We start from the raw sequence: 22086 nt of genomic DNA on the forward strand, positions 1-22086 counted from the left end.
AAAAATACTTCAGAATCTACTTTTGTTTACTACCACATTAAGATTTAGCGTTCATTTAGTTGGGCAGTCCATAGCATCTTTCTTCCCTCTCTCTCTCTTCTCTTCTCTTCTTCCCCCCCTCCTTTCCTCTTTCCTTTTCTCCCCCCCCCAACCCCCCTTTCTCTCTCCTTTCTCCTGATGCTTTGGCTGACTTTCAAATATGTAATGGTTTAGACTTACTCAAATGTTGATTATACTGTACTTAAGTCTTATTTAAAGAAAGATAAATGGCCCTGTTTTTCAAACAATGAGAAATGCCACATTTCTGAAAATAAAGTCTTATTAGAATATTTAACTGACTCCCCATTAAGGAAAAAAAACTTCTGTTGATAGCTGACCATTGGACAACAGGGCTTAACTGCATGTGTGCACATGAAGACTTTTTGGTAAATAGATGATGTAAATTTACAGTATCATAAGAAAGCTCAGTGCACTAAGTATATGTTTCTCTTATGGCTTTCCTAACAACATTTTCTTTTCTCTAGTTTATTTTATTATAAGAATTCAATCTATTTTACACAGCACATATCCCCAAATGGCCTGGTCGACTATTTATATTTTCATAAGTACTCCAGGCAAGAGCAGACTACTAAGTTTAACTGTTAAGGGTTAGCTGGTCTGTTCTTTCAAAAAATAAACTTCTCTTTGCTACTTTTCATGTCTTTCATGGTCTTTAAAATCTGCTATTCACTGTCATATTAGTGTTTGTCACATCTGCATGTTTATTTTTTAACTATTTATTTAGGGGATCAATTCCAGATTTTATAGCATATTATTCACAAGAGCCAAAGGGTGGAAACAACCCAAATGTCCACCAATGGATGAAGAGACAAAATATGGTTATCCATCTAATGCAACAGTTTCATCCCGAATGGAATGGAAGAATGAAATTCTGACAAATGCACAACAATATGTTTAAGTGGAAAATACCATGCCAAGTGAAATAAACTTGTCACAAAATCACTAATAGGTTTTATTGATATGAGATAACTGCAGTAGACAATTCATAGAGACAAAAAAGTTGACTGGCAACCGCCTGGAGGGAGGATAGTGAGTTACTATTTAACAGGGCAACATCTCTACTCAGAAAGAGAAAAAGTTTCTGTGGGTGGCTGGTAACGAGTCACACAATGATGTAAATACACGTAGTGCCGCTGAACTGTACTCCTTGAAATGATTTAAGGACAAATTTTATTATATATTTACCACAATACAAAAAGTGAGGGGCTGGAATGATAGTTTAATGGGTGGGGTGTTTGCCTTGCGTGCAGCTAACCCAGGCCTGAGCCCCAGTACTACACATGGCCCCTACATTAAGAGGCCAGGGCTGGAGAGAGAATACAGAGGGCAGGGGGCTTGGCCTGCGCGTGGCTGACCCTGTTCTACATGGTCCCCCAAGCACTACCAGGAGTGATACCTAAGCACGGAGCCAGGAATAAGTAATGAGTACAGTCTGATAAAGAAGGCCCTAAAACAAAAAAATGAAATTAAACAAAAAAATAAGATAAAACTGGAAAAAAAAAAAAAAAAGCTCAAGGTGCGGAGTAACGTTATTCTCAAAACTTCAGAAACCCTCTGGCCGGTCTTGGTGCTGAGGGGCTTCTCCTGGCTGTGCTGGGGGGCCGTGCCCCGTGGCGCTGAGAGGCCGCACAATGCAGGGCACCGCAGCCAGGCTCCAGCATCAAAGCACACCCCCCGCACGGAGCCGACAGGTCGGGGAAACACTGAAAACACGATGTTCTTTTTCTTCTGTTGCGCAGGGGGTGGGTGGGTCAGGATCACACTGTGGTTCGGGGACTGTTCCTGGCTGTGTGCTCAGGAAAGACTCCTGGGGGCTCTTGGGGGACCCTGTGTGATGCCAGGGACTTGAACTGGGGGTGGCTTCTTGCAAGACAAGCACCTTGCCTTGACCTCCCACGCTCTCTCCAGGCCCAACAAAGCCTGGTTTTTATAATGGATAGGAAGGGAGGGAGGGAGGGAGGGAGGGAGGGAGGGAGGGAGGGAGGGAGGAAGGGAGGGAGGGAAGGAGGGAGGGAGGGCACGAGGGGCGGGGTGGGGGGGGAGGCAGGCAGGGAGGGAAGGAGGCAGCAGGCCTATTCGAACTTCGACCATGAGCAACTTTTCATATGAGGGAGGACCATCTTAACGGGGGCTCCCGATAATGTAGTATTACTAAACTGCGGTCACATTCACAGGTTTCACTATTACAGTTAGATCCAGCTTTTGTTTAATTTAGCTATTTATATTAAAGGTTTAAAAAAATCATTTTATACAGTAATATTATGCATAGCAAGATCCAGTTTTCCTCTCTGAACAAAGCTATAAGGACAAAATGAAAAGTCCATCTGACAACTTGCACTCCATACAACTTAAAAGAAAAATGTTCTTGGCCGTTCTCAGCCCTGAGACAGTCTGAGGAGCTGCCGGGCCAGAGCTGTGCAAGGGGCTCTCAATCTGTGTCTGCTTCAACCCCCCAGCTGCAGTCTTATTACCAGAAAAAAGTGAACACAGCCCCCTAATACTGACGTTTTGTAGCTTACTTATCTGCCAGTGAGCACTAAGAACGGATGATTTTCTTGGTGCTCATGATTACAGTTGGGTAAACTTGAAAGAACGTTACTTCTAGGCGGGACCCTCAAGAAAGTGGCCAAGGGACTTGCACATGACCAACCAGGGTTCAATCCCCTGCATCCCTTATGGTCCCTTGAGCCCCAGCAGGAGTGATCCCTGACCAGAGTGATCAAACAGTGGAGTGCAGGGCATGACAGGTGTCAACTTTTCTAGAACAGAAAAGGAGGGAATGTCTCTCTTGAGGTCATGCTAGTTCGGATGCCAGCCAGGCCTGATCTGCTACGGAATTTAGCTGCATAGAAATTCCTCCTCTGTGCACTTCTAACGGGCATTCAGACTGTCTGTGGCTGCCATTCCTAAGCTCAGTGTTAGAGTTTGTCACAGTCAGACCCCTTTTCTGACTCATACAAGGTTTCTTTCTGGCTCACTCTACTTTCCCATTCTTTCTTTTTTCTCTTTCCACATACATTTTCTCACGTGGGCACCATGAGTTACAAAGGTGTCCGTACTAGTTTCAGGCAGTCAATGTTTCAACCCCATCCCACCACCAGTGTCAACGTCCCTCCACGAGTGTCCCCAGGTTCCCTCCCATCCCCCAGCCCACCTCTTTAACAAGCACACCTTTAAGTTTAATCATTGCGGTTTGGCTCTGAATCCTACAGTACTGATGGCTCAGTGGTTTAGATATATGCATCCGCCACACTTCTACACTGGCAAAGTGTCGAAGGCCCCGTCACTTGCCCTGTTATTCCCAATCACCTCTTCTTACTCCTCCCCCCATTCCCTCTTTCTCTCCTTCCTGAACCTTTTCATTTCTATAATCTGGGCCCAAGGGTTTGCCCCCGTTTGGTACCTCACCTAGTCATGAGGGTTTATATACCACACAGCACTCTCCCCGTCTTTAGTACATGAGCTCCAAGAGTCCATACCTGCTGCCTTTCAGAGTGCCGAGAGTCGTCATCAGGACTGCAGAGGAATTCAAGAACCTGGTCAAAGAAAAGGGCATTTCCAATGGGTTACCACCACCGTGCCACCACACTACTGCAAGTCATAAGGCCAGGATTACCGATTCTGTCCCACCAACTCCTTCCCGTGAGGCCATAACAAGTACAAACAGGTAGAAGGCATCTCCCCACCAGCGGACCTAGCACATCACACTGTGGGTTCAGGTAAGCTCTTCTATTTCAGATTCGCACACCCATTCCTCCACTGGCCAAAACATGACTGGCAGGTGGTAGCAGCTTCAATCATAATCTCAAATTGATCCCTGATCTCCTCTGCCTCGACAGCCAGACAAGAAAGAAACAGACTAAGAATTCAGGACCAGGTGGGCCATGACCACGCTGGCAAGCCCCAGAAGTTCCTGGGGGCTGGGTAATACCGGTGGCATGCATCAGCCTGGGATCAACATCCAGAAGCACCGACCAGGTCACTGTGGCACAGGAGGTATGAGGCATTCCCACTTAAAACAGGAATTAGGACCCGGAGAGATAGTACGGCGGGGAGGGCGCTTGTCTTGCACGGGGCCCAGCCAGGTTCGATCCCCGGCTTCCCACAGGGTTCCCGGAGCCCTCCGGGAGTGATTCCGGAGTCCAGAGCCCGCAGAAAGCCCTGAGCACCACCAGATGTGGGCCACCCTCCCCCACCAGCCCAGAGAGAAGAGGAATCAGAGCCCCTATCCAACCGCCAACCTCGGTTAGCCGTGAGCAGTGGCCACTGCTGCACCAAACAAGCTGGGAGCAGCACCTAGCCCTGATGTGCTGTGATGGGAAAGGGAAGCTCCCAGAGCAGCCAGGCGGGCGGAAAGGCTGAGAATGAGAGCAGAGAGGGTGGGGAGGGGTAGGAGGATGGGGACTGGATCCTGGCGGGTAGAAGTCACATAAAGGAGGAGTCCCTAAATACCACACATGATTTTCCTAAAAACATAAAAAAAAGGTGGGGTGGACGGGACCTGGGGACATAATCCAGGATTGAGGTGCTCGCCCTGCATGCAGCTGACTCTGGTTGGGTCCCGCCACCACACAGGTCCCCAGCACCACCAGGGTCACTCCTGAGCACAGAGCCGGGAACAGCTCCCGAGGCACAGCCAAGTAGGGCCCCAACCTCCCGCCCCTTCGAAGAACAGATAAAAACAAAACAAGCTTACAACATGATTTTTCATAAGTTCAAGTCCTTAGGTGTGGACACACAAAGCATGAACCTTGGAGTCAGACTACTAAATTTGAATCCTAATCTCACTTTATTTTTCTTTTTTGGGTCACACCCAGCTATGCACTCAGGAATCACTCCTGGTGGTGCTCGGGGGACCATATGGGATGCTGGGAATCGAACCCGGGTTGGCCGCGTGCAAGGCAAACACCCTACCCGCTGTGCTATCACTCCAGCCCCTCTAATCTCATTTTCAATGCTTAATTATAGCATTTTTTTTTATTAAGGATGACCTTGGATGAGTGACTTAACTTTTCTAGGATTTTGTTTCCTCATCTGTAAAATGAAGACAGCAGCTGTACCAATTACAGACCTACTTGGAGCTTTAAACTAATATAAATATGTAAAGTTTGGAGTTGAGCTCTGTGCAGTATACAATAGATCCTGATCATTATTAACAACTTCCTCCAGATAAAATGTTCTTAGTCACCCATAGCTAGGCAGTAAGTAGTTCACTGGGATTAAAAGACACCTTGAGAGTCAAAAGAATTTATGATAAATTCAGATTTTCTAAAATTAATCTCTCCTCCACATAGTAAACATTAGTCTCACTACCAGTGAGATGAGTGATGATTAAATTGGAAGAAAAGAATTCCAGGTAAATTAAAGCAGTGGTAATTACAGCAATTGAGAGATTTACTTGTAAGCCAATCTCTACTAACCGTACTCCCAAGGTGCTAGGCAAACGCATACTATCCAGATGTCATTAAACAAAGAAACAACTAATTTAGAATCATACTTAAAATCTGAACAGGCATCTCCCTGGAAAGACCCTGGCTCAATAAAGAGGCCACAATATTAAGAACCACTGTAATAATGCTTTCCAGACAGTACACAGAATAAAAACAATTCTTGCTCTCACTCTGACAGGTACTCACCTGATCAAAAAGGGTTCTGTTTACAAACAAGGTATTGTCAGGCTTTGCAAGCTGCCGGGCAAGAAACGTAAAGAGACATCCTACTTGTGAAGGAGTGAAATCTGAATTCTCCACCATAACCTAAGGAGCAAAAGAGATCATGTATTCAAACACTCTATCTTGTACAACGTCGCACAACTAAAAAGAGGCCATATTAATAAAATAATACTCATGAGAAGATTCTGTTTTTCTTTTTTTTTTCCTTAAGGTTCTTTTATTGCTCAGGGACCACTCCTAATGGTGCTCAGGAAACCATAGTGGTGCCAGTCACTGAGTCCAGGCAGCCATATGAAAGGCAAGTGTACCATCTCTCCGACGTGTTATTTAATCTTAATCAGATTTTAGAAGGATTCTCCTGGTAAGATGCTTTTGAGGAGAATCCAGTGCCCTGGGTTGAGCCATGGTGAGGTGCAGCCCTGGAGACGCCCCCTTCCCCTCCCGCCAGTATCAGCAGGGGCTCCCGGTGACCCCTGCCCTTCAGGGTGCTCACAGCTTTTTGGGTCACACCCGGCGATATTCCTGGTTCATGCACTCAGGAATTACTCCTGGCAGGGTGTTCAGGGGACCATATGGGGTGCTGGGAATTGAACCCAGGTCAGCCGTGTGCAAGGCAAATGCCTTACCCACTGTGCTATCACTCCAGTCCCTAGAATCCCTCTTCTGAGAAAATGATCTCTACTAAGCTCTAACGCACAGCCAATGACCTGTGACCTCAGCGAGGATAATACAGGCCAGCATCCTGAAAATTTTGATTTCTCTCATTTCTTGTCTCGTACCTATTTATTTCAAGACCATGCTCACAGAATTCTCTAGACTTTAAAACAGATTCACTGCTCTCCCTTGCTGGTTTGGTGCTCATCTGCTCTGGTTGTTCCCTACATTCCTACTTTTACCAACTTTCCCAACAGTCTACTTTCACCCATCAGCACAATGGGTGAAATCATTAGCAACCATAATGAGAAAATTGAAAAGTTCACTCTTCACTGACCCAGGGGAAATACGATCAAAACAACAAATAGGAGTCACCAAGAGATGCCAAGTCTCAATGAGACGGAGGCAGAACTGTAGTGTACAACCTCTAAGAAGTTCCCTTAAGGAGAAGGAACATTTTCTTCTCACTTCAGACTTCACGGGCTAGAAATCAGCAGTGATGGCTGGAGCTGAGAAGCCACTTGGAGCCAACAGAGAAAAAACATGCACTAAGAATACGAGCACTAAGTGAAAAACAATCAGCGGCCCTGATGAGCTTGCACAGTCACGCTCCCAGACCAGGGCGCCTCCCTCGAGACTTGCAGGAAGGAGGAAAATTAATTCCCATCACAACTAATATACATTATTTTTCATTTTCTCTCACAGCAGAACTTGATCCTACCTGATCCAGAAGAATATTAGACAGGGGAGAGAGAAGACCACACATCACAGGAGGGCCAGACTGAGCACAGAGAGACCATTTAGGAAGGCGTTTTAGAAATCTAGGTGAAAATTCTTCTTATTAGCCACCTGGAGCAAGCCAGCCGATTTAGGAGCTTATCAATTCTATTCTCACATTCATTAATGCCAAGCTTAGAAGGTCAATGAATAGCTCAAATGATAGCACATAATAAAAGTGGTTTGAAAATTACACAGAACGGTTATAAATGTAGCGCATTCCTGTTATGCACAGCTAAGGAACATTTTAACTCTAAGTTCCTGCCCAAAATCATCTAAAAGTCATTAAGAGAAGAAATTTCATTTTATAGCCAAATGAACAGGACGGAAACTCTGAGCTTTCACAGAAGAAACCGGCCTGGCAGACGCTGTGCAGACGGAAAGGAAAAGAGTCTGTCTCTGCACACTTACTGGCGGCAGCGCGACGCTCAAAATAGCTCTGGGCAGCACTGAGGCAGATCCGATCAGCTCTATGTGGCTGTGTGCCAAAATTGTGCCTAAGAATCACCCACGACCTTGGTGCCCTGGTAGAACTACAGTAGTACCTTGACAACACAGTGATGTTGGCAAGACAGGTAAGAATCTTCGTTTCCTTCATTTTTCTCAAAATACTCTAATGTTGCTGTCCACCACTGCATGTGGCCGAACCACTGCAGCAATGCCCACAGCCTGCGTTTCTTGAGAGAATTCCATATCCCGAAATCCAGCCGTAAGCAAGGACAGATCCATTTTCCCCAGTGAATGATTATTTCATTGAGTTTTTAGAGACAAAGCCATCATAATCTAAAAGTACAATCGCAATACTTCACGAAACTGTCATTTCAGGACTCTATAAAAATAATTCAATTTTCTTAGTAGAAACATCAATAGAAGTCATGAGTCCTTTAAATAGTTACCTTCAACAAAATATCCACAATGCGTTGTTGATATTCTACAGCTTGCTTGTCATTTTTGAAATCTTCAAAAGTCTGAAAGGGAGAGCGAAACATATTTAAAAGTCAGAATTATTTTTAGATCTGAGATGGAAAACAGGATCTCACACTCTTAGGAACAGTTACAGTCTTAAGTAAGATTACCATTCCTTATCAGGCTTTTCCCTCAACACTTTTAAAAGCAAGTTATTTTCAGTGAGTTCAACTGAGAGCGATAGCCCTTAATATTGCAAGGTGTTCTGAGACTTCAAAAGCAGATAAGCAGATGGGGTTGGCGAGACAGTGCAGCAGGTAAGGCCCTTGCCTTGTCTGTGGTTGACCCTGGTTTGATCCCAGAAACCCCATATGGTTCCCCAGTCCCCCTCCCCACACACACACCCCTTGCCAACAGGACTGACCCCTGAGCAGTCAGGAAAAAGCCCCCAAGCACTGCCGGGTATGGCCCTCAAACAAGAAACAAAAAGTACACAGAAAAAATACATAGTGGCTATCAGACAAACACACAGTGACCCCAGAAAGGAAAGCAGAATGTATAGGCGATGAAAAACAAAGACTGGTAAAGGAAGGGGGGATCTGTGAGCAAGGGTTCGTGAAGGATGAACAGGATACTACATGTTCAAACATCACTCAACCTAAGCTATTTGGAAATGAAAGCTGAAATACACTCTACTAACTGTCAAGAAAAAGAGTTTTCATGATTCCCATGGCAACTAAGAAAAACTGGTATTCAAAGGTAGGTATTAAAAAAAAATTAGGATGGTGAAATTGTCATAATGTTAAAATCCTCAAGCATGCTTAGGAGGATTAGGTATCCTGTTTTCAAAACCAACGGCAAGTATAGAACTTTTTACATTTTATGTTCTCGCTCAAACAGAGCCAAATACATGTTGAACAGAACATGCATAAAAAGTAAAGCACCAAATTCAAAAATAACAGATTCTTCTATATAAAGAAGCATGCTCTTGAAATGGTACTATCAAGGGTTTGAAGTAGAAATACTTGCTGAGCAGGGGTGGGCAGGCCGTGCAGGGGAAGGCTCGCCCGCAGCCGTCAGGACTCAGCCCCAGCACCACACGTGGCTCCCCCGCCAAGAGCGAGCCCTGAGCTCAGGCTGGGAGGGAGCCCCAAGCACAGCCGGGTGTGGCCCAAAACCTTACTTTCCCCTGCCCCCAACAAATTTCTCTGAATAAGGAAAGTGTGCAGGAGCTGGGGAGATGGTACAGTGGGTAGGCACTTGCCTTGCACACAGCTGGGCCAGGTTCAATCCACAGCACCCCACACGGTCCCCCAGCACTGCCGTGAGTAATTCCCGAGGGCAGAGCCAGGAGTAAGCCCTGAGCATTGCTGGTATGGCCCCCAAATAAACAAAATGAATAAAAATGTTCAAGTTTCTGAAAAATATTTCTAACTTGTTTTTTTTTTTAATTTTTTAGGTCATTCCTGGTTGTGCTTAGGACTTACACCTGGTGATGCCTGAGGGACATACACAGTGCAGGCACTAAAATCCGGCTGACAGTGTGCAAGGCAGGTGGCTGACCCTCTGTACTCTCTCTCCAGCCCCATGATTGACTACCTTAATTATGTTTTTTTACTTGGTATATTGGGCTTGGACTAGAGCGATAGCACAATGGATAGGGCTGTAAAGCCCTGGACTGGAGCTTTTGATAGCACAGTGGGTAGGGCCTTTGTCTTGCACGCAGTCGACCTGGGTTCAATTCCTCTGCCCCTCTCTGAGAGCCCGGCAAGCTACCGAGAGTATCCCACCCACACGGCAGAGCCTCGCATGCTACCCGTGGCGTATTCGATATGCCCAAAACAGTAACAACAAGTCTCACAATGGAGACGTCACTGGTGCCCGCTCGAGTAAATCGAAGAACAATGGGACGACGGTGCTACAGTGCTACTACAGTGCATACTGGGCTCCGAAAAAATGTTTAAATCAACAGTGCAACCATTTACTTCTTTATTTTCCTGAACTAAGGACATGAGCTACCTGTTGCTTCAATAATTTTTCTTTATTCAAGAGCTTTCAAGATTATACTACAGTTATACTGAAAGCAGAACAGTTGCCAAACTATAAACATGCCTTGAACTTCCTCAAAACCTCCCAAGTTCCTTTGCGCATGCTGCTCCCTCCCTTCTGCCTGACACTGACGTAAGGTTGAAATGACTGTTGAACTGCTTAGCTTGGCATTTTTCAGTCGGAACCAGATGGTCTCCTGTGGGCACCCTGGGTATTCCACAGGCGAAAGGGGCACCGATGGGAATGACAGCACATGACAAGGGGCCTCGGGAAGGAACGAGGCTGGAAGTGGCCACAGTGAGAGAGAGGCTGAGCAACACGACCCCAGTTAATTATTTGCAGAGGAAGATTAAAAAAAAAAAAAATCTCCTTTTGCTTTGCCCAGACTGCTTTGCTGCCAGTTAGCTGAGATGCTGAAATGAGTTTCCAAGGAGACTGGAGGAAATCTTCATCTGGAAAGCTCAATAGATATTCTGACGCCTATAGAATGGGCCCCTAACTAAAGGCAGAAAGATGGACTAGCAGGTTCCAGTTCTCTTCAGGCCTAGAGAGTCGCTTTTGGTATGCACACATCAGGTACACAAACCTTCAGGTTTACAGAATAAACATGCACACAAACAGTTCTGTTCTCTACCCCTGCCTCCCCCACCCCTCACACGCGCGAGCTCGCGCACGCACACACACACACACACACACACACACACGCGCGCGCGCGCGCCCAAGTGCAAAGAGAAGGTACAAGTAGAAGGTACAGCACAAGTGCTACCCAGCTGAAAAACACACAAAAAAGGTAAATTAGCATATGTACTGGGGTGGGGAAAAGGCAGCTGTGACAGCAAGGGAAAAAGGATTCCCTCATCCATTTTCCTTCTGGCAGCCGAGGCACACTGCTCTGACGCAGATATTCACGCCCGTTCGCATACTTCAGTGGTGACATACCATAGTATGAGTGTTCTGATTTACACAGTGACATATTGTGGTTGCAGTTAACAGCTGCCACCAAAAAAGACGCCTCACGATTAAACACTTTCACTCCACAAAGATGCGTCTAATTACACAAAACTCAGCAGAGCAACAACAATAAACAAAGACATCCAAGGCAGAGTGACAGTCTGGGAGGCAAAGGTAGAGCCACTACTCAAGCCCAAGGTTATCTGGGAATTTGATCCCAAAAATGTTCTTCTAAGGTGTCTTAAAACTATAGGGCTTTCAGGTGTTCTGATGAGCAATGCGGCCAGAGAATGCTCCGGACCCGAGACTGGGCCAGCAACACCGGGGATCCAGACGGAGGAGGTACAGCCTGCACACCTTCTCCAGATGGAGCCCCGGCGACACTGAGCAGCAACTAACACGGCTCCGGGATGCGGGACTGGGACAGCTCCGAACCTTTTCTAAAAACTCAAAACATACAATCTTTTAATGGAAAACTAATTATCAAATGCTTCCTTGGTAGTAGGGCTGTCTTTCTTGGGGGAAAACCCCAACAACAATAGTGAGCTTTGTGTTGAAATATGGAACGTAATCAAGGTAAAGAGAAAATGAAGTGAAATTCATCAGTTATACAGTTGGGGGTGGGGGGCGGGGGCAGGGGTATACTGGGGTTTTTGGTGGTGGAATATGGGCACTGGTGAAGGGATGGGTGTTTGAATATTGTATAACTGAGACATAAACCTGAGAACTTTATAACTTTCCACATGGTGATTCAATAAAAATTAAAAAAAAAAAATACAAGGAAAAAAAACCACAACTATAGGGCTCTGTTACCCGGATGGCTCACTTAATTCCAGCCCAGGGATCCCCAAACATGCTTTATAAATGGCCAGAGAGAAAATGTTGTAGGTGTGGACATGCAGTCTCTATAACATACTCATTTCCTGTTTTTATGTCACTTAAAGATGCGAAAAATAGTCTCAGGTCAGAGAAGCCAGAGGCCAGCAGAACCAGATTTAAGCTGCAAAAGAGAGTTTGTGAACTCCTGTTCTTACCTTCTCTCATCTCGCAGTACATTATCTGTACTGAAAAATAAAGAATGTCAGAGCTAAGACATGGCACCAACCAAGGTGTCCTACAACAGACGGCTCATACAGATGTGGCATGTGTACACAACGGAATACTATGCAGCTGCAAGGAATGAGGAAATTATACAATTTGTTGCAACCTGGCTGGAACTGCAAGATACCATGTGGAGTGAAGCCAGAAGAAGAAAGACAAACACAAAATGACGTCACTTATCTGTGGTATCTAGAGTACTGGGTAAGGAAAAGTATTGTAGGAAAGCGGGGATGCCTAAATCACCCTTGACCCCAGGGTCTGGAGAGGAGGACAGGAAAGGAAAGAAGCCTCGCGGGGAAGAAGAGAAGGAGAGGTAAGGGTGAACAGGCCTCAGGACTCAGGTATACTGTGACTGGGTGGGGGCAGAGCCATCTGCCCGAAACACAGGCTCAGCATCCCTGAAACAGATCTAAGCTGCAGCCACTGAACTCTGTAAGGTGCCGTCAAGTTGACAGGGGGGGTGGGGGATGGGACGGGGGTTGGGAGTAGGGACGGAATCTGGGGGGACGGGGGAGGGGGGAGAGGGGAGTTGACACTGATGGTGGGATTGGGGTTGAACTCCTAAAACACAACTATCAATCACTTCGTAAATCACAGTTCTTGAATTAAAAAAGAAAAAAGTAACGGAGACCATTATGAGATCACTGGTTCCCATGGCTAAAAACTCCAGGGGGGGCTGTGGGAAGGTGGACAGGCCCAGTCTCCCTCCAGCCAGGGCCTGGCAGCCACTCCCACACACCCACTGCTGCAGCCACACCAAGGGCTCAACTTCCCCGCGTCCCCCGGGCCAGCCTGGCACCCACCAGTCCACGACAAACCCTGGTAAAATCACTCTCTGCGTTCCTCTCCACAGAAACCGCTTCCTGAGCAACACAGCAGGACGGGCCCTGGGACGCGGGTGTACCGCTGTGCTACCTGCTGCTTCTTGCTCAACAGGCTCTTCCCCAACTCACTGACAAATAAGTAGTGAGAAAAATCACAGCGGGGGCTGGGGAGACAGCTCAGCGCGCTGGCGCACGCACACGACGGCTGGGGGAAGGCCTGGTTCCATTCCCAGCGCCCCAGCCCGCCCCTTCCCAGGGCGGGTGGTCCCAGAGCACCAAGGCAAGCCAGGCCCCAGGACCCCAGGCTAAGCCGGGAAAACCAGAAGGCCAACCAATACCACAGACTTCAATTTGCAGAGGAGTGGAAAAGTTGACACCCCCAATTTAACAGAGCCGCCTCCAAAGCCCGCCTGATGTAAGAGAGCACTGGTCTGGGGAGAGGAGGGTGCACCAGGGGAGCCAGAGAGACAGCCCAGTGGCTAAGGCCCTGGCCTTGCACGCTGTGGTTTGAGCCCTAGCACACGTGTGGTCCCCTGAACACCACCTGGTGTGGCCAAAAGAAAGAAGGCTGGGGGTAAGGTTTGGACGCAGCACAACTCTAACACCACACGGAGTTCGCCTCCACAAGCAAAGAGACCCGGCCCGGGGGAAGAAACAGTGCCAGCAGGCTCAGACGAGGAGGCCCGGCACTCGGGGAAGAGAGTGTCTGAGGTCTGGTCAAGTGAGGCCTGGGGCACAGGGGTCAGTTTGGGAGGCTGAGCAGTACATTGGGGAGGCGGCTTATGATAAAGTCCTGCTGAAGGAGGAGGGCAGAGACTGAGATGACAGATGACACTCAAAAGACCAAGAACTGTACATAACTGTTACGAATAATAAAGGTGTTTGAGGAGGGGGGTTTCTGAGGCCCCAGCCAGCAATGCTCCAGGGCTATACCTTGTCCAGTGTTCAGGGGTCTCTCCTGACCATATTTTGGGCTGGGATCAAACCAGGGTTGGCAGCAGGCAAGACTAGTGCCTTAATCCCAACCCTGTCTCCAGCCCCTGAAAAAAGGTATTTGAAGTAGGAAGAGCAGTTATTCTCATCCATCCTCCAGCAAGGGGTCTTACTGCTGAAAATTAAGAAAAAGTCAATGCACACACACACAAAGCAAACAAACAAAACAAGGACAAGAGACAGATGAAAGAGCTGGAGAGATAATACAGTGGGTAGGACACTCGCCTGGCACGCAGCCCCCTCCCCAGAATCCCATATGATACCCCAATCACTGCAAGGATTAGTTCCCGAGTGCAGAGCTAGGAATAAGCCTAAGTATGGCAGGTATGGGAAAAAGAAGCTGGGGTGGGGGAAGGACGTGGCAGAATGATAGTACCATGGGAAGGGTGCATGCACTGCACGTGGCTGACCCAGGTCCAGTCCCTGGCACCACATACAGTGCTCTGAGCCCCCCCAGAATTGATTCCCTAAGTGCAGAGCCAGCAGTAAACCTTGAGCACAGTCAGGTGTGCTCCCCCTCAAAATAAACCCCACAAACCCATATAAAGCAATTCCAGAATAAAACACAATAATCATATCCACAAAACAGAAGCACATTTATTGCTATAAGCTATAATATCTCAACATATTGTTGCAGATATGAAAGAACACAGGAAAGAACTTAAGAATCAGATGGTCCGTGAAGAGCAGAAAGATATAAAATAGGAAATGTGGGAGAAAAAAAAAGCTCTGAAAAGAAACAAAAAGAGATAAAAATCCTCTCAGCAATGAAAACAAGAGCCACCCCAGAGAGAGCAGATATGACCAAAGTACGGTAATACAGAGAACACAAACGAGAAGATCAAAGCACAAAGTGAAACTGAACTAAAGCAGCAAAGGAAATTAGCGAAAAAGTCATAAATATAGAAAGAAAATGATACAAGACATACAATTGACTGGAGTTTCTGAAGATGAAATACAGAAAACAACTATATGATGGTATCACTGTCATCCCGTTGTTCAATGATTTACCTGAGTGGGCGCCAGTAACGTCTCCATTTGTCCCAGCCCTGAGATTTTAGCAGCTTCTCCTTACTTGTCTTTCTCAACGATTGAAGGCTTCTTTCAGGGTCAGAGGAATGAGACCTATTATTGTTACTGTTTTGGACATATCAAATATGCCACGGGGAGCTTGCCAGGCTCTGCCGTGCGGGCCAGATACTCTCGGTAGCTTGCCGGGCTCTCCCTCTATGATTTGTTGCCTACTGTCTGAACCCCATTAAATATGGTGTGGTGATTATGGAAAATGGGTAGGGAGTATCTTATGACGTGTGGCGCGGCTGCTTTGTGCGAGACATCTAGGAAAATGTTGGGTAGTAGAAGTCAGCTGCCAGGGCTGGGTCCCTTGGGGCGGGGAGGGCTCTCACCCGCCCCCCTCTGGGGCACCCCAAGTGAAAAAAGCCTGGCATGCGGAGTCCGGTGGCATGACTACAGGGGGCTCATTTTATGCTCCTTCCGGGAGCAGCCTGGTGCCGGCAGGAGGTGGCTTATGGGCAAGACACCCCCTCCGCCCCCCACCTCCCCCTCCCACCCCGCCCCCCCGTACCTGGGTCCCATTGAGCCCAGAGTCCAAGATCACAAAGTTCCCCATTACCTGGGTTCCGTGGAGTTATACAGAAAGTAACAAAAGCAGAAAAAGTTTAAAACTCTTTCAGGAGCACTTTCATGAACTAAAACGCCTAGAATTCACCCCAGAAGCAGGAAGGGGGAGAATGAAGGGACACTGGGACAGGTGCGAGGCTGGGATGGTTTATGTATGAAACCCGGTCACTAGTAGTATTATAAGTTACAGTGCCAAAAAAAAAATTTAAAGACCTGAATTCATATACTGAAAGGACCCACAGCGTATATGTAAAAATGATCTGAAACAGACAGTTCTGAGTGATAGAAAAACTATTAGCCTTTAAAGCTAAGGAAAAGTGGGAGGATGTATTCTGGTTTACTGGGACAAAAGAAAAAAAAAAGATTAAGTTTTTCAGAAGTTCACACACACACAGACACACAGTTATATCTAAAAGTAAGAGGAAGGCCATTTCTCTTTAATATTATTTTATTGTTGGTTCTGGGGCCACACTGGCAGTTTTCAGGGACAGCTCCTAGGAAGGACCATGGGTGCAAGGAACTGACCCTGGCCTCCAGCATGCAAAATATGTGCACTATGCCTTTGGACTGTGGCCCAGCAAGTTTTATTTTCACTTAAAAATTCTGAAAGCGTTTTAGAGTAAAAAAAATAAAATGTTCTGAAACCTCTTCCTGAAGAAAACTACACTGAAAACTACAAAATACTGCCAAGAAAAACTAAGGGGGCTCTAAATAAATGTAGTAATATACCTTTTCATGGATCAGAAAACTCAATTATCACCAAGATATAAATTCTCCTCAAATCGATTAAACATTAAATACAATTCTAACCCAAACCCCAGGAGGCTTTGTAGAAATTAGCAAAATAACTCTGAAAATTCATATTGAAAGGCAAAAGAATTATAAAAGACAAAGCAATTCACAGGAACAATAACATGGGAGAGCCAACATCAAGGTGATTGCTGTACTCAATTACCAAGTTACAATAATTAAGACAATGCTGCACCAGCACTGAATAAAGAAATAAAAAATAGCATAGATCACAGAGTTCAAATACTGACTCACACACATGTGCAGAGAGCAACCCTTTAACAAAATGCAGAGAATACACTAGAGAAAGGACAAAGGCATAGTTGGCTATCCATATGCAAAGGGGGGAAAAAAAAAACACTTGCATTTATACCTATATCACAAACAAAATTTCTGCAAAGTAGGTCATAAGCCTAAATGTGAAATCCAAACTCATGGAAGTTCTAAAAGAAAACAAGAGAATATCTTTATAACTTTGGGTTAGGCAAAGAGTTTTTATGTATGAAACAAAAGCATGATCCATAGAACAAAACTAACAAAACACTTGATTAAAAAACTAAAACTTCTGTTTGTCAAAAGCATTTCCAAGAGAATCACTGTATCACTGTCATCCTATTGTTCATCGATTTGTTCGAGCGGGTGCTAGTAATGTCTCGATTTGTCCCTGTCTTGTGCTAGTGTAGCCAGATGGAATACTGCGGGCTCTTTCGGGGTCGGGGAATGAGGACCCTCATTGTTACTGCTTTTGGCATATCGAGTACATCATGGGTAGCTCGCCAGGCTCTGCCGTGCGGGCGGGATACTCTCAGTAGCTTGCCGGGCTCTCTGAGAGGGATGGAGGCTTTTGGGGCGGCCTCTAATCACCTTTACAGGTGTTCCCAGTCTACCAAATATAAGCTTTTGGTCAACTGGCATGTTGTAACGAATAAAAAGACAAACTACAGTCTGTGAGAAACATTTGTGAAGCATATATAATCTCACAAGAGACTTGTATTAAGAACTTATAAAGAACTCTCAAACCCCGACAAAAGTTTTTTATATGGAGAAAAACTGGAAAAAAATTTTCAAATAAATATCTCACCAAAGAAGTTAAATGAGTAGCATACATAGCTTCTTTGTTAAGATATTTTAATAAAAAGATATACAATGCAATTAATTAGAAGGAAAATATAAATTATAACCATGATGAAATCCTACTATTAGAATGGTCAAACTCAAAAGACTGACCACACCAAGTGTTAATGAGGAGACAAAGGAATTGATATACACAGCCTATCGCCAGGTATACTACATACTAACGCATCCAAAAATAGAGAGGGGCATATATTACACATACAGCAGTACGTATACCAATCTGCAGGTGTAACTATTCATACACTATAGACTGGAATGTTAAATGATAAAACACTTGAAAACAACGTTTTTTAAATTTACTTTTAAATTAAACGTTTTTTAAATTAAAAAACTAAAACTTCTGTTTGTTTTAACACTCTTAACAAAAACCCTAGAAATACCATTTTCTATATTTACTCAAGAGAAAGAAAAATCCACAAAAGGCCTATGTGTAAATGTAACTAGTAACGTAATTCCTAACAGCTAAAACTGGAGACCACAGAACCAGTGGTAAGTGGTCTGAGAATTGTTTATTACTCAGCCATAAAGAGGAATGACCTATTTATGCGTGCAACAACAGCAGGAATAAATCTCAAAAGCATTATTTAAAGTGCAAGAGGGCCGGAGCCATAGTACAGAGGGTAGGATGCGCTTACCATGTAAACAGCTGACCCGGGCTCAATCCCTGACACCCCAATTGGTCCCCTGAGCACTATCAGGAGTGATTCCTGAGCACAGAGCCAGGAATGACCCCCTGAGAACCACTATAGGTGTGGTCCAAAAACCAAAAAATAAACCAAAAAAAAAAAAGAACAAATAAAGTGCAAGAACTCAGGAATAAAAACTCAAACCACAAGACATATTACTCTAGCTATATGACATTCTAAATTAGATGTCAAAAAAACTAATTTTCCATTTCCAATTTAGCATGTTTACTGCTTCACAGATACTACATTAGTATTAAAGACAATGGAAAACATGTATTGATTATAAAATTTTAAGTAAAGGAGGAAGTGTTAACTGTGTGTCAACTTTTTTTTAACTGAACTACTGTGAGACAGAGTTACAAAGCGTTCATGATTGAGTTTCAGTCATACAATAATCAAACACCCACCCCTCCAGCGGTGCACATTTCCCACCACCATGTCCCCAGTATCCTTCCTGCCACCTCCACCCCACCCCACCCCTCCCTGCCTCCATGGCAGACAATCTCCTTCTTATTTTCTACTTTTGGTCATTATGGTTTGCAATACAGATATAGGGGCCATCATGTTTGGTCCTTTATCTATGTTCAGCACATCTCCCATCTCGAACAATTCCTCCAACCATCACTGACTTAGTGATCGCTTCTCTATCCCACCTGCCTTCTCCCCCAGCTCATGAGACAGGCTTCCAACCATGGAGCAATCTTCCTGGCCCTTGTTGCTACTGTCCTTGGGTGTCAGTCTCATATTGTTATTTTATATTCCACAAATGAGTGCAGTCCTTCTCTGTCTGTCCCTCTCTTTCTGACTCATTTCACTTAGCATGATACTCTCCATGTCCATTCACTCATAAGCAAATTTCATGACTTCATCTTTCCTAACAGCTGCATAGTATTCCACTGAGTCGATGTACCAAAGTTTCTTTAACCAACTGTCTGTCCTCAGGCACTCAGGTTGAAAAATTAGACTTTAAAACATATTTTAAAATATTCTTATCAATTTTATAAGAGAAAATATGATTAAATATGTGTTCTTTTCAATGATTCAGAGTTTCCCCAATATGCTCCTTTAATTAGGGTACAGTAATGGAATTGATTGTGGTAGACATAAGAGATCTGAACCCAGGAGTTAGAATTTTAGGTCTATCACTTCCTCTACATCTTGGGGTGCAGCCAACACTTGGTGCAGAAACACAGGAGACCTCAGCACTGTCCTTCAGACACTTAAATGCATTAAATCCCAGAGATCTAATTATCTACATTTCCCCTCCCCTCCATCCTGAGAAACCCATTTCCCCTCTATCCCCTACTGAATCTAAAATCCACCATTATATATCCAGTTTGCCACATTTCAAGAAATCTGAGATTCTTTGATACTGCTTCTCTCATTCTTCCGCCCCAGCTGCACAGAGAGCCCTGCATTTTGGGCAGAGTTGCCTCTTCAGCTATCTTTCAAGTGGTACCCCCACTTGTCAGGACCCTAATTCAAGCCACCATTACCATCTATCAAAATTACGACATAAATTGGTAACAGATATTCTTGTCTCCAATCTTATCTTATTTAAATCCACTTGTCTGACAACAGCCCACAGGGATTGTCTACACTACCCATCATGCTACTCCTCCCACTCCGAGGCTGCAAGGCTACCTCCTAGGCTGGGGTCAACTCTGACCTGCTCCCCAGGAGCAGAAGGCTCCGCCCCTCCCCAGTGCATGGCGTGCGCCTCTCTGCATGCTCCCTTACATTCAGGGAGCGATGCGGTCTTACAAATGTTCTCAATCACTTAAGCATACTCTAGCCTGTCTCTAGTCTTTCATCTCTCCTGTCCTTCTAGCTGGAATCATTCTCCCTGCCCGTCCCCCATCTTCTCTCAGCCACTGAGCCCGGGCATTTCATTTGAGAAACCTCCCCCAGCCTCCCTCAAACCCCACTCCTAAATGCTTCCAGTCCCCTGCTGCTCCCCAGTGACGGGTCCCGAACTGGACTGTGAGAGCTAATCGGTGAGTCAGGATCCTCTTCACGAGGCAGGACTGACGCCCCGTGGGCCGGACACATCCCTCAGTCTGGACAATCACCTGTGCTATCCTGAGCACCCAAACCTCTGTCCCAAGAGTGTACTGCAGCGTCGGCATCAGATTTTACACGTTACCAGGTCCACACAATTTCCAGTGCTGCCAAAGCACATCCGATGAGAGAGCTGGGGGAGTGACTACTGTCCGCTCCCTCTTCCCGACCGGCTGCCCTGCCAGTCCTGAGCTCTCTTCAGGACGGCTAAAGAGCCCTAAGCCTCCAAACCTGACTCGGAGTCCTCAGAGGTGTCGTCCCTTCTCCTGAAACAACTGCAGCAGACAGGGAGATGGTGGGAACACTGGAGGGAGGGCTGGGGGGAGGCGAAGAGGGGGTCGGAGATGCCTGGCAGTGAAGCTGAAGGAAATGCCAAAAAGCTCAAAACTGGAGCCAGAGAGTAAAGCACGTAGGGAACGTGTCTTGCCGGTGGCCGGCTTTGGTAGGATCCCCGGTACCAAGGTCCCTGAGCCCCGCCAGAAATGGTCCCTGACCACTTGGCTGGGAGGAAGTCCCGAATGCACTGGTATGGCCCCCCCAACAAAACATAGGCGTCCCTGCTGCCCGCCCCTGGCCAGCTCAAAGCCTCAGGCCACCAAGGCCTTTCTGGGACCCGCCAGGGGCCTGTTCTGCCGCCTTCTCTCCGTGTCCCCTCTCCTCTGTGTCCCCTCTCTGCACACAGAGCCCCACGCCAGGAAGCGAGGGACAGGCCTAGAGAAGGCACGTGCCACTCCCGGGCACCCACCCCCTGTACCCGCACATTCCCTGGCGGTGGCGGTGGCTCTCTGGGTCTCAATCCGAGACCATGTCCCTCCCCTCTCCCCGGAGTCCTAAGGAAACACCCAGGCCACTTCCTCCCGGGGAAGGAGCCAGGAGGCCCGGGTGCAGGGCGGGACTCGAATGTCCACACTGGCCAGGGGCACCTGCAGGCCGTCAGGAGTCCTGCCCACCCCCAGGCACTGCACTCCCTGGTCAACAGGCGAGGTCAAAGGGCAAGGTGGAGGTGAAGGGGCAGAGTGCAAAGGAGGGAGCGGTGCCTCCCCACACCCCACATTCCCACCGCTACCGTCTCTCTGCCCCAACGCCCCGGCAGCAACACGGTTCATGCTGTTGCTAGAGTGCTCAGTGGTCACTCCTGACTGCGCTCAGGGATCACTGCTGGCGGGGTCCAGGGGACCACACGGGGTGCTGGGGAACAAACCTGGGTCTGCCGCATGCGAGGCAGGCACCCTCCCCGCGGCACGATCTCTCTGGGCCCCAAAGTTACCACTTCTAAAAACGATTTTCAAATTGAATTAATCTGAAGGGCAACATAACTGGGCTCTCAGCCTTCTCACGGGCACATCTTCAGTCCAATGATCAGAATACTGCCTGCTTGTCAGAGATCGCCGCCCCAGCTCACAGCTAACTGCTGTCACTAGTCATCTTTCCCACTGTCCTTTCTTCAAATACCCAGCCCCTGTGTGTGTCCCGGACACTGGTGAGCCCGCTGCTTCATCAAACACTACAATATAAGCAAGAGAGCAAAAGCTTTTTAAAAACCATAATATTGTGTAATTGGGAAGCTATATCATGTATCAGGTAATTATTCCCCTTAGGCCACTTTCACAGGAAACCCGGCCCTCCCCAATCTATCTTTAATTAAACATGTATGAGGGTGCTCTACAGCAGGAAGCTCCTGTGCTCCTTTGGGCTTGGCGGCCCCACCTGACACAGTCCTGGGCCAGCTCCTGGCTTTGCGCTGCGGGACACTCCTGGCGGGCCTCGGGGACTCGGGCCCGGACGGGC

The 22086-nt window shown here is 46.6% G+C and overlaps 1 protein-coding gene across 1 annotated transcript in view; it reads right to left on the minus strand.

Moving 5' to 3' along the window:
* The window catches only part of VPS8 (VPS8 subunit of CORVET complex), a 262990-nt gene that overhangs the window by 110734 nt on the left and 130170 nt on the right, over window positions 1–22086 (minus strand). Inside the window, exons 28-30 of the mRNA XM_004603039.2 lie at window positions 8060–8131; window positions 5697–5816; window positions 3540–3596 (exon numbers count right to left, since the gene is read on the minus strand). Of these exons, the coding sequence (XP_004603096.2) occupies window positions 3540–3596; window positions 5697–5816; window positions 8060–8131 (249 nt within the window). The remainder of the gene's footprint in view (window positions 1–3539; window positions 3597–5696; window positions 5817–8059; window positions 8132–22086) is intronic.

This window comes from Sorex araneus, chromosome 2, assembly GCF_027595985.1.
Source record: "Sorex araneus isolate mSorAra2 chromosome 2, mSorAra2.pri, whole genome shotgun sequence".
In the NCBI taxonomy this organism is placed as follows: Eukaryota; Metazoa; Chordata; class Mammalia; order Eulipotyphla; family Soricidae; genus Sorex; species Sorex araneus.